Below are 13,410 nucleotides of genomic sequence, written 5' to 3'. Positions count from 1 at the left end.
CAAATCAGACCCGGTTACCAGTGAAATAATACCTGAAATCGATCATCTGATTAACCGTTTCAACACAAGAGCATGCTTATATCAATTTGACGGGGGGAAAATAAACCGAGGCACCGTGTGCTACAGGTTGTGCACGTTAAAGATCCCTTGACAGTTGAAAATCGAAAAAGAGCAGGTTAATGTGGCTGTCCTGGCAAAATTTCCCTCATTGTACCCCTGATGGTGTTGCCTGCCTTCATTAGCCCACATGGTGCAGAAAAGTACATTCATTTCTTTTCATTTCATTTAAACTGGGTTGAGCAGAAAATAACTTGCTTATAGAAAATTCCCTTGAGAAAATCCTACAAATGAGTAAGTTATCTTAGTATAATACATGATGTGATATAAAAACTGGTGTATATTGTCTATTACATTAAGACCTATCAGGTTTGTCAAGCGTTTCTTATTGTTAGATATTTAATCTTGAAACTGATCAGCGTATTGAGGTGTTACTATAAATAGTTTAAATTTTGAATGATTTATCCCAGGGACAACATCCACTGTTTACCTTTTATTGTATCATTAAAAAAATAGTTCGGAACATTTGACTTGATTCTAGGGTAGATCTTAACATCAAGACGGTCCCAACTGATTCTTCAACCTGGTTTCTTTAACCCCAGTCAGTGATACAGGTCGGTGGAGAAAGTGCCTGAAAGCCAGTGTGCTACAAACTGGGTACATTAAAGATCTCTCCACAGTTGAAATTCGACAAAGAATAGGCTTATGCCACTGCACTGGCAAATTTCCCTCATTGTACACTGCATGTCATTAGCCCAATTAGATGCAAAGAACTAGGGTGTAAAACTCCATTTATTTCATTTCATTTTTTCCAGTTATGAGCAGGGATGTTTGTTTGCCCCTCCATGCACATATATCTGACTGCAACATTGGATTGACTGAATACAAATGGAGAGAAAAAAATTTGCATATTTGGGGCCACAAAGCCATTTTCTTTTCTTGGTGCAACAAGCAAAAATAATTCTTTACCCTTCATATTTAGCATAGAACTGAAAATCTAAATCCACAAATCTTCGATGCCACAAAGCGAATATATTGAAATGAAATGAATAGAGTTTTACATCCTATTCTTCTGCACCATGTGGGCTAATAAAGATAGGAGTGAAGATAATGAAGAGTGGCCTAACATAAAAAATCCTTGCCAGTATCATATAAAAGGGGGGACTATATTCAGGATAAACAATAGAGACAGATAGTTGAAACTAAAGTTAATATTAAACTAGCCTAGGGCATCAGTATCTGAACTATTTTACAACTAATTTACATTAGGCCAAGTCAATTTATAATTTATATACAGTTAGACTTAGATCTACAATGTATAATATAACTAGTTCTACACAAAATATCAGATCAGTCAAAAACAGCTTGGTAATTGGTTGAGTCTAATTAAGATGTTTACAGTACATTTCAGAGAAAATGAAGGGTGTCAAAGCACTGAATGCAAATGTTCTTCAGGTGGAGGCCTGGAGCTGTCAGAGGCCCCCCAGAAAACAACAGATTTTGATGTTTAGAGATGAAATATGAACATTTAAAGGGCTAAATCTTCATTTCAAACTTGACTTTTCACACACCTGAGGGGGGGTTATGGTTCAATGGCTCACCCCCTGCCAAGTATCAATTCAATGATGCATTCAGAAGGTATAGTCATAGTCTGTAAATTTCTGATAATTGGAATGGTACCAGCGCCAGGCTGCCAATGAAGGGTCACCAGAAAGAATGTCAGGAATTTATAATAAACAACTATAGTACTAATCTATCTAGTACAGTCTGTAATTTGAACTACTAACTATCAACACTACAGTACCTTCAACATTCCATACAGTACTAATAATAAATATTATAACAAACTTTCTCAGATTGGAGGGAGGGGAGCAGAAGGTTTGTGGGCTTGTGGTGGGGGTCGGGTGCATTCCATATACCCTACTAATAATAAATATTATAACAAACTTTCTCAGATTTGAGGGAGGGGAGCAGAAGGTTTGTGGGCTTGTGGTGGGGGTCGGGTGCATTCCATATACCCTACTAATAATACATATTATAACAAACTTTCTCAGATTTGAGGGAGGGGAGCAGAAGGTTTGTGGGCTTGTGGTGGAGGTCGGGTGCATTCCATATACCCTACTAATAATACATATTATAACAAACTTTCTCAGATTTGAGGGAGGGGAGCAGAAGGTTTGTGGGCTTGTGGTGGGGATCGGGTGCATTCCATATACCCTACTAATAATAAATATTATAACAAACTTTCTCAGATTTGAGGGAGGGGAGCAGAAGGTTTGTGGGCTTGTGGTGGGGGTCGGGTGCATTCCATATACCCTACTAATAATAAATATTATAACAAACTTTCTCAGATTGAGGGGAGGGGCATGATGTGGAGGGGGTGGGGGAGTTATAGAACAAATTACCCAGGTACCTTCAACATTCCCTATACCCTACTAATAATAAATATTTCAACTTGAACTAATGATAAATATTTTAACTTAAAACTTATAATAAACTATTTTAGACGGATGATGAGGTGGGGGTCGTGCCAGTTTCCCTAGACTTGGGGAACAAGTGGTAACTCTGTCAGGGTGTCCTACTTAGCAGGTACTCAAGAAATTTTTTGTATATCTTGCTTGCTTGTGACAGTAAAATTTTTATTTCCACAATGACCTACAGGACAACCACCGAAATTTATTTCACCAGGGGCAAGATAATAAAATATAAATAAAACTATTCATAAACTTTTTTTCGTCAATTTTCAAGGTCATTTAAGGTCAGAAGGAGATTTAACTACATAAAGGAAATGAAAAGTTTTTATGGTGTTAAAGGTACAATCCCCTTAGGATACTTAAAACCCATGATCAAATTATATGGGGCTAATTTGCTCATAAAAAGGATTTAGAAAAAAAATTGGTCATTTGTCCAGTTTTAAGTCTTATCTTATCTTATTTTAGGGTCAAGGCAACCCAACTAATATAAATTTCATATAAAAACTATTTATTAATTCTATTTGTTTGAGAACAATTTTGGCAGTTTTTTCAAACAATTCCTGTTTCCTTGGGCCAAATTGGCTGCAGCGAACTCCAAAATTTTGACACCTGTTATATTGGAAGCAGACAATGTTTCTATTTCTATAATACCTAATAATTGTGAACTGGGCCAGTGCTTCTATAGAAGAGTATCTTCTGTAACACCTCTTACAATTGGTTACCATTGGACAGAGATAATGTTTCAACAACAGTGGGCAATAATAAAAAGGTGTCGCAACATTATCCACCATATACTGACCGACAATCTATATCAATAACCAGTGTCAGTGAGTACAGGTAATCTGGAGAGCTAGTATACAGTCATTATTATTACTTAGATATAGAATTATTCACTTTAATACATAGTTATACATAGTAAATAATCAACACTTCTCTCTATATACATTACAGATTAGAGATAGTATTAATAGGGAGTCCACTCTTTCTTCTGCAAAGATGAAGTTGTGTCATATATTAGTGGAAAGTTCATTAATGAGTTCTGCTTTACCAAAATAAACTAAAGGTACAAATATGAATCATATGAAAACTTTCAATTGTAAGCAACATTTCCTTATGATGCAATTATATTGATAATACAGCCCAACTAGTAAACTAATAGTAGGCAATAGAAAAGCTTATTCAGTAATTTGTTAGCCTAATTTTATGTACTTTTAAACTCTATTGTCTCAAATAACTAATCAGTTTTTTATTATATAACTTTAATCTTGATATTCTTATATTTATGGTTTTTAAAGATTATACTATTAGCAATGTATACTAAGGTAGTCTATTGATATTATAGTCTCATGCAGTAAGATCTGCAACCATGTGCAGGGCAATACACTGTACTGTAGCCAAGTGTTTCAATGTGTTAAATGATTAATCAAGATAATCTAAAGGACACACTGGTATTAATTAACACTGTGGAATGTGCGCTGGTCTATATTTAAACATATTTGACTATTTGTGCTCAGGTCTTCACGTGTTTGTCAGACTGACCTCCGTCCACGATCTCTCCTAATATATCCTTAAACCACGTATTAAAATAAAAATCACACACATTTCCTTCAAAATAACACACACTTTAACACAATTTATCAGAAATAAACACATAAAACACAGTGTTATGAATAATCCGAACACTTTGTGATACATGGTTTTGACATTTTTTCGTATACTCACCTATCTCGAGGGTCGACCCAAGTCGTTAACCGAGTATTGTGATCAATATAAAACGTTTTACCATCCTGATCAATCAGTTCTTCCCATCCTGGGGGCAGGGGCAGATCCCCGTTACTCCCTCTCGGCATATTTCATACACAAAGGTACCGTTATTCCCTCATAAAGCCGTTAGCTGCTACATTTCGTTATATCCACCATTTTGTTTTGCTATTAACATATCACGTGATGAATTGTGACCAATCAACTGTGAGATATTTAAGATTGGAATGTAAGTATTAAAACTATGGTATATCAGTTGATATTGGCCCGGGTGTAGATATATACACCACGTTATTTTACCGAAATACCGACGTAAGAGTGTTAAATATACACACAGAAATACACACAGCGCTGAGATATAATATAATAATAAAACACAACTTTTACACGAAATAAATATCAAATATTCGCATCAAATCGCACGTTGGCTTCTCACGAATTTTCTTTGTCCGAAATATGCGAGTATTAACAATGAAATTAAAACGCGCACTTGAACCGAAAAAGGTTAATCATTTTTTTCACCGCGCGCTTCGCATTCGACAAAATTGAAAAATGCGGTCAGAGTTGAAATATTAAAGAGACTGTCTTGATATTTAAAATGTCAACTCCTCTGATATATTACCAAGTTAATTGGCTTGAATCTGAACAGAAAATACATTAAATATTTAGATAAAAATAATTGTAGGAAATGAACAAATAAAAATAACTTGAAACGTATCACCATTATTATATAATATGAATTAAAGGGGATATCACACCTTAGCTTAGACGTATACTTGTTGTATAAAGTTGTATGTAAAGGTATCCTTACACCATAGTGATTCCATTTTACGTAGGTATAGTTGAGAATAAAAATAGTGGTCGAAAGTTTCAAACGCACCTGTCATGTAACTGAGTTAACTCATGACCACTTTCATTATTCACAAACATACACAACTGGTAATCACTTGTGTGAGGTCATCGTAAACTATATTTGTATACGCAATAAACGTATACAAAATCAAAAGTTTTATCAATTTGTAACCTGCTGGTGCGTTAAAATTATAGCGATCACCAGTTGCGTGTGGTTACGTTTAAAAAATATTGGTCATAATTTCTGATCGCAACTCACATGCAACCAGGCTTTATAATTTGTAAGTAATAAGTACGTATCTGATCGTAGACACACGCAGTAAGTTAGGAAATTTTGAACGTCCTTTATTTTCTACGAATGTCTGCGATCAATTCAAACGCAAACAGGATCACACGCAACAGGATCGCAACAGGTTCTTTTCAGGTTTAGATTCATTATCAATTGTGGCGACGGGAGACAACTCCATATTTCTATTAAAACTTCAGACCAATAATAAAAATTTTCGAAAGACTTCAGACCGATATTAAACTTTTTCAACAGAGACTTCAGACCGATATTAAACTTTTTCAACAGAGACTTCAGACCGATATTAAACATTTCAACAGAGACTTCAGACCGATATTGAATTTTTAAAAGAGTGTAATCTCCCTTTAATTGCTTGAAAAATACAGTTAGAGGGGAACTATTGAAAGCCAAGAACAGCGAATCATGTAACGATTATAAATAAACCAAGTAAGCTACTACCGATCATTTTGGTGAAACATTGGTAGCAGCTAATGAACTTTCATATGAGGAAGTATATCAATTATATGTGAGTAAGTATTTCATAATGAAAAGTGGTATCAGGTGTCTAGAAGAGTAAGCAACATGGGCTATTGAAAGGCATAATAACAGAATTACTGCAGTATAAACAATGTTGTTTCAATGAATTTATTTCAATGGTAGTTATCATAATAAATAAAATATGAAAATACACAGGCACTAGTAAAATAATGATAATAGTACAAAGGCATTGGTATAATTCACCATTTCAATCTACAAACATTAAATACAATGACTACACAAAAAGTGATTCAGAAACAATGAGCAAATGCAAAAAAATAACGACACTGTTTTCTGTTTTGACTTAGTTTTGCTAACGGAATTTTACCAAGCACTGTTTTAGATAAGATTATTTTTTTAACTTTTGACCGTAGCTTTAGCTCATAGGTTTCTAGACAAAAAAGAAATTAAGCTAGGATTTCCAAAACATTTCCAAAGATTTTATGGTCTATGATAGAAGCAAAGCATAGCTACCTTTATAAAAAAAAACGTTAATTTGATATTTCCCTGTCAGTCGATACGATGCCATTTTTAGTTTCTTTCAAAATGAGGTAAAAAAATTTAAAATCAATAATGAAGTAAATTAAAGATATTTTGATAAACACCACGATGTCGAAATGTTACCCTACAAGCTACACACTATGATCATAGTAGAAATAATGTACAAAAATACATACTTCAAAATATTATACAATTGTTGAAAACTCAACTTTGGCACATTTTGCGAGTAAAATAAGGCTTAATGAGCACTGACTAGTTGATATGAGCACAATAACACACTGAGCGGTACCGGTACGATAATTCAGATTCCTGGAGATACAGAATCCATGACACTTTCTCAAAAGAAGAAATCTTTCACTACACGGATATGAATATGGGGTGGTCTCTGGCAGCTGCTGAAACCTCTGAAACTCAGGAGAGCATACTGTCATAGAACGCAATGCTTAATATGTTCTGACGAATTGTTTTATTTATATGTTACAGAATCGTGGGGACTCATGACATGGTAGAGTTTTATAAGGATTACGTTCAATGGTGTCCCAAGGGAGCCAAAAGAAAGAGCCAGGGATTCTGTATCGTAAGAAATGGACGGAGTATATTTTAATGAGTTGATTTTATGATTTATTTGGTCCTCAATTTCCGATTATACCAAAAATATTTTAGATGTTTGTAATTTAAAGCACTTGCGAACTTTTCTGTTGGTTCCAGATATTAAAGAGTTTAAGAGTATTTCTGTTTCTGATAGGCTTGGTACCATATTTTGGACAGACAAATAGCCGAATGGAAGCGATAGAAGATGAAAAGGGGAACACAGACATGGAGCATGATGTTCCAAGACAAAATTCCGTAAAAATTCTGGTGGAACGGGACTACCATTGTCTTTTTAATCTCGAACATACTGACCACCCATAACGCCATGTTACAGACGAGCAAGAACGTGACCATGGCGCGTCCGGGTTTTCGTTCGACCTGATTATCGTTAGCAGAGCATCGACAGAGTCCATCTAAAATAAACACTGCCTGTAGAGTACTCTGTAACAGAGCCACGACAATACAAACTAAGCATAAGATACTGGCAATGCCTTCCAACTGAATCATGGATGCCGCCGAGATGAGCATAAAGCAAAGATAGATGTAGGAACCTCCTAAAGCCACGACCAGGAGTACGGAATCGAGAGAAATCAGATAATTCTCCTGAAACTTTAGCTGGGTCAGTTTCAGGTGGCCGAAGACGATGCAGGACCCAATTAGGACCAACAGCGTGAGCTCCATGACGTAGAAAACCTGAACAGCAGTCGTGGGATCGGACAATCTGCTCTCGAAGACGAAGAACGTAGCAATGGCGATCATAGTGACAACAGCTACCAACAAACCAGAGAAAAGACCCTTGTTAGCTTTCTCACAATCCATACTTGCTGCACCCTGAGGAACAGAGCTGGTGAGAGAGGTGTGGCTTGGCCATCGTTGTTTGACCCTGACGCCGACGTAACGGTACATGCGGTAGATGACCCCTGCAGCTATGATGCTGTAGATGATGGTACAAGGGAACAAATAGGGACTGGCTGTTCTAGCTAACGTCATGTCTTCATAACAACTCTTCAATGCGGAGGCTGAAAAGGAGACAACAAGATGGTTACTTTTATTTAAACATGGAAGCGACCAAACGTTTCTATTTCCAATATGTGCTTGCCTGTTTATATTTAAATGGTTATACTCAGGTATCAAACCCACACAATATACCAGTCTCGACCAGGCTACTATCTCGTCGACTATTTATGGCGGTGATTTATGGACAGTTCTGCCAAACATTTAGAACAAACTGGCGGGAAAGTAGACTTCTGCCATCATAAAATTCCGGTATAAAAACTTTAATGACAGATTAAGAGCCTTATAAAAATAAAACTGTAAAACATCTTTCAAAACTTACTGTTTTTAATAAGCGCCATATTGGCTTGATAATGGAGCTGATGAAAGTCTTCTGCTGTTTCCATGACAGCCGTCACTAACCAGACACAAATATTGGTTGCTAAGAGATGCATCAAACCAAATCGTACAGCGGCCTTGTGTTTGTCAATCACCAACTATAAAACATCCATTAAAATTTGAAAATAAACTTATTTGTCTGTCAACACATTCTAACTTGACGATATATCAATAATGTTAACTTTCAGGAACCATGATTCAAGATTCTTAGCTAAAATAATCAGATAATGAAATGGCCCTTTCATATTAAACTATATTGTATAATAATCTATTTAGAATATTTATATCTTCAGGTAAAAACTTAATATTCAAATGTTTTGTAAATATTTATCTAAATTAGTTACAATCACTTCATTGTACCTCATATCTCATACCATCTTCACAATGTCACCTTTCTTGTATGGATAACGTTTATAAATGAAGCCAATCAGAGCCCTCAAAAGAAAGTCTGTAAATAATAGTTACATGTTTACAGTCTATATTCCGGGGGCTATGATTGGCTGTATTCACTGGCCTACTATCCAATCTAATCGCTGCATTTAGCGATACAAGAAAGAGAGATATTGAAGTCAAGGTATGAGACGAAGTTGGCAATAGCTTGACATTGTGGAGATGAAATTTGTAAAAGCTTGACTTTGCGAAGATGAAATTTGTAATAGCTTGACATTGCGAAGACGAAGTTCGTAATAGCTTGACATTGTGAAGATGAAGTTCTTAATAGCTTGACATTGTGAAGATGTAAGAGAGGTGACTTGCAGTCAAGGTATGAGACGAAGTTCGTGACCTAACCTTGTGATTCTTGAACAAGAAGAAAGTCTGGACGAAGGTAAAAATAAGATGTAAAACGTAGACCAAGGTAAAGATAGCTGATTCACAGGTACTAGTTGTATCCGTCTCAAAATACGAAGCGATATGGAACCCGTCTAGTGTTACACTACCAATACTGAACGCTGAAAAATCAAAATAAAATCCAATAAGAACAACTAGGCAAGATCAGGGAATGAACAGCCAATATAGAATATGATAATACATGTGGTTTTTGTTTTTGTATAGAGAAAACAGAGAATATGCTTTTAGAAATGCATTCTTTGGACATTTGAATACATGTATAACCTATCTTTAAGTGTAAGTATCTGGGACTGCAAATCGACGAGTAAATTATGGCCATGAGGTTTCTGGGATTATAGGGTCCAATTAAACAGAATTTCGACTTCAGAGATGTATCAGCCTTAAATTTTCACACTATTATTGGTTGCATTTACATTGTCCATAGATAACCAGTAGAATTTGAAACACCTGATGGTACTTCTCTATAGAGGAGTTTACTACTATGTAACTTTTACTCTCGATTTGGACATTCTTTAGACGAGATTTTGGTTAACGGAATTGTCTTGCTTGTACAGAATTTTAATACTTACCTAAGGCTCCCAAACGGAGATAGAAGTTGATGCCTTCACCAACATGAGCTACTTCACCAGGAGCTGGTAGGACAAGGTGACTACTGATAGAGGCGTTACTGACGGCTGCGAAATGATCAATGGGTTCCTTTTTCATCTCAGCATCATCCAGCCCTTCTCCGCCTTCTTCCACCATAGAATCGTTTTTCCGGATTGGTGCTGGTGAGGTCTGAATCTGCTCCGTGGATCTCCTCATGATGACTTTAATATTATTATCCATGTAATTGGTCCGATTGGAAACACCTCTCAATATACCGATTTGAAAATACAGTAAAATGATCAGCGATCCTGAATACAGATAGATCAGAAAAACCTGAAAAATATATATCGATGGTGAATAAAGACATATTATTGGACTCAGATTTGATGCATTGTTGTTTGGAATGTTGATTGTATATATTGTGTAATGGATTGGTTCAATGGTGTAAGCATTTATTACGACCGAAAAATGATGGGACAACAACGGATGTCATGTTGACAAATCTAATCAAATCCAAATATTCTTTCAGAATGGACAAACGGAAGTTAGTATTAGTATGTATTGAGACGAATCTCAATGAAAGCACTGGCCTGGGTAACAGACGATGTTTTAGATCAGGGGTATATTCATTTTTACAAAGATTGGAGGATAAACGCAAGGGAAATGTGACTCAAGGCCACACCGAACAAATCAGACCGAGATTAAAACATCTTCAGAATGTCCCAGCTGCTGTAGGTATTTAACTAGTGTAAAACGGCTGTAGGTATTTAACTAGTGTAAAACGGCTGTAGGTATTTAACTAGTGTAAAATAAAACGGCTGTAGGTATTTAACTAGTGTAAAACCGCTGTAGGTATTTAACTAGTATAAAACGGCTGTAGGTATTTAACTAGTGTAAAACGGCTGTAGGTATTTAACTAGTATAAAACGGCTGTAGGTATTTAACTAGTGTAAAACGGCTGTAGGTATTTAACTAGTGTAAAACGGCTGTAGGTATTTAACTAGTATAAAAACTGCAATGGTTTAAAGATGAGAACATGTGAGATATCAGATTTCACCTCAACTCAGTTACAAATTTAACTACGAGGATAAAACCTGATGTGTAAAACATTAAACTATGAAGTCAATTGAACGAGGGAATGAGACCGTAAAATAGATCACCTGAATCTTATTTCGTCCAGGAGCTAATGGTGGTCCAATCTGATTCAGATTTACTGCAACTTTCTTTTGATATTTTTAAGGCCAATAATCTATACCAATTTATGACTAAAGTCAAGAAAAGTAAAGTAATTATATACGGAAGGGAGTAATGCTCTTGAAAGGGTTAATGGAAAGAACTAGGTTGAAAATCCCTGAATAAGCGAATGGTGTATTGTGATCTGCTTACCTCCAAGTAAAATTTATGTTCTCGTTCCTTCACAGTTAAAGCATTGGCAATAGCAAACACTATACCAAATACCACCAGTAGTAGACAATACATTCCACATAGTAGTTTAGTTAGAGCAGATCTGAAAAAAATAATACAATTTTAAGGATAAAAGTCGGAAACTGGAATACTGGAATAGGTTCAATATCATCTTCACAATGTCAAGCTATTACGAACATCGTACAGTAACCTTTCTTGTATCATGGAATTGTAAATAAAATGATTTGATTGGATTGTACGCTTGCGCATACAATCAATCAGAAAGTTTGCAAATACAAAGTCATAATGTTTACAGCCTTTCTGACGAGGGCTCTGATTGGTTGTATTCGCTGGCGATAGCTTATACATGGTATTAAAACTTCCCGAATTTGAACTGTAGGTGTGGCGATCATTGGGGACTTAGTTCTCGATAGATCGCCAAGAAGAATCACAGAAGAAGAACGCAGTATCAAGAAGAAGAACCAGAAGAAACCATGGGAGCAACCCGATCCCTATTCAACGTCTGCGATATGGAATTTTTCCGAAGCGAACACCATCCACCACGAAGAAGAAGAAGAAGAACTGTAGGTGGTTAAGAAGTATCAGCATGTCAAAAGAAGAAAGGAAAAAAGAAAATACCTTTTAAAACTTCCAAAAATCATTTTCACTTTAAAAATATAGTCCAATCAAATCTCAATATATCTCTTATTAGCCAATCATAAATCAACATTTATACAAATCAAATTCACACCAACAGGCGTCTATTTATAAATATTCAAGATTCTGCATTGTAAAGGTTCCTTATTCTTAATTCGAGAAGCTGTCTGTCGTGTAAAGTCCAAATTGATATACAAATCAGTCCATATAATGGATCCTATTTCATAATCCAAAAACACACAACAGCAACAAGCGTCACTTTTATTTTGAGACACAAGGAATTGTCAATATTATCATTAATCCAAACTTGGAACCAATCTCAGAATGCAACCACCGACAAAACACCGTGATAAAACTGTGGAATTCAACTAGAGGTAATATAGTACTATAGAATGACTATTAGTATAGAATCTCAGTAATGTCTGTTATACAGGTATCCAGAAAGATATAAACCTACTTCCTCTACTACTATCTCTTTAACATTCTCATAAATATAGTCCGGTAAGTAGGTTAGTCCGAGATACCTTACTTTTAACATTCTCATAAATATAGTCCGGTAAGTAGCTTAGTCCGAGATACCTTACTTTTAACATTCTCATAAACATAGTCCGGTCAGTAGGTTAGTTCGAGATACCGTAATTTTTAACATTCTCATAAACATAGGTCGACTAGATTCTTAGTCCGAGATGTCTAAATCTAACATTTTTATCATTTTACATAATGAAAGAAATTCCTGTGGCCGCTGCTCGACTCCTCACCAAATGTTTCCTAGAAACGCTACCGTCTGTCGCTCACAGGGCCTGAGAATATCTTGATACAATTACGTCTTCATGGACCATGGATAGACTCGGATAGTCAGAGACTCGAACTAACCCTTAAAGATATATTCGAAGATAGAAGATTGCTTCTGTTTATAATTTATCGTATTTCCTGTACCGCTCAGAAACTATCTCAACTATTTCTTGGTTTCAGTCGCCCAGGACAAAACAACCATGGGTTATCAACTAACAAACCAACAGCACAGAATCATCCGATTGAACCAATCCAATACTAACCCTATGATCTATCCTTTTAACTCTAAGTGTTTCGAGACCAAATGTGAAAATTGTGACTCGTGTTTCAGATTGTATCCAAATGGTCAAAGAAGGAATGGTATAAAATGTAAGAAACGTGTTAAATATTAAAGGAAATATAAGAGAAGTTTATCTGATATTAACCTCTAAATTATAACCATATTTCATCTTTTAATACTTTATCTTCACATCTAACAGGCTCTAATCTTTACATTAAATACCATATCCGCTCGTCTTAACGGAGCCATTTCTACCTTATTTTAATATCTTCTAAACTTACAGGAGCCAGGGTGGAACTCTTTAACAATATGACCAGTCGGCATTAACTGACATCTAACCGTGAAACGTTAATCAACTTAAATAATCTAGACACAGGCCTTACCCTACC

General features: G+C 35.7%; 2 protein-coding genes across 2 annotated transcripts; both read right to left on the bottom strand.

Moving 5' to 3' along the window:
* Window positions 1-7,206: 7,206 nt before the first annotated feature.
* LOTGIDRAFT_93639 (hypothetical protein) lies at window positions 7,207-9,897 on the bottom strand (the record flags this gene model as incomplete). The annotated part of the gene is made up of 4 exons (XM_009060362.1): window positions 7,207-8,153; window positions 8,396-8,549; window positions 9,241-9,401; window positions 9,870-9,897. Coding segments are annotated over 4 exons (1,290 nt in total), but the record flags the coding sequence as incomplete, so codon positions are not given.
* Window positions 9,898-10,149: 252 nt separating this feature from the next.
* Window positions 10,150-12,370, bottom strand: LOTGIDRAFT_217722 (hypothetical protein; the record flags this gene model as incomplete). Its single annotated transcript, XM_009060361.1, has 3 exons — window positions 11,932-12,370; window positions 11,275-11,395; window positions 10,150-10,221 (listed from the first exon to the last, which is right to left on the bottom strand). Coding segments are annotated over exons 1-3 (216 nt in total), but the record flags the coding sequence as incomplete, so codon positions are not given.
* Window positions 12,371-13,410: the final 1,040 nt, after the last annotated feature.

The sequence above is a fragment of the Lottia gigantea genome (genome assembly GCF_000327385.1).
Source record: "Lottia gigantea unplaced genomic scaffold LOTGIsca_42, whole genome shotgun sequence".
NCBI classification, from domain to species: Eukaryota; Metazoa; Mollusca; class Gastropoda; family Lottiidae; genus Lottia; species Lottia gigantea.
This window is presented reverse-complemented; position numbering and strand designations above follow the sequence as displayed.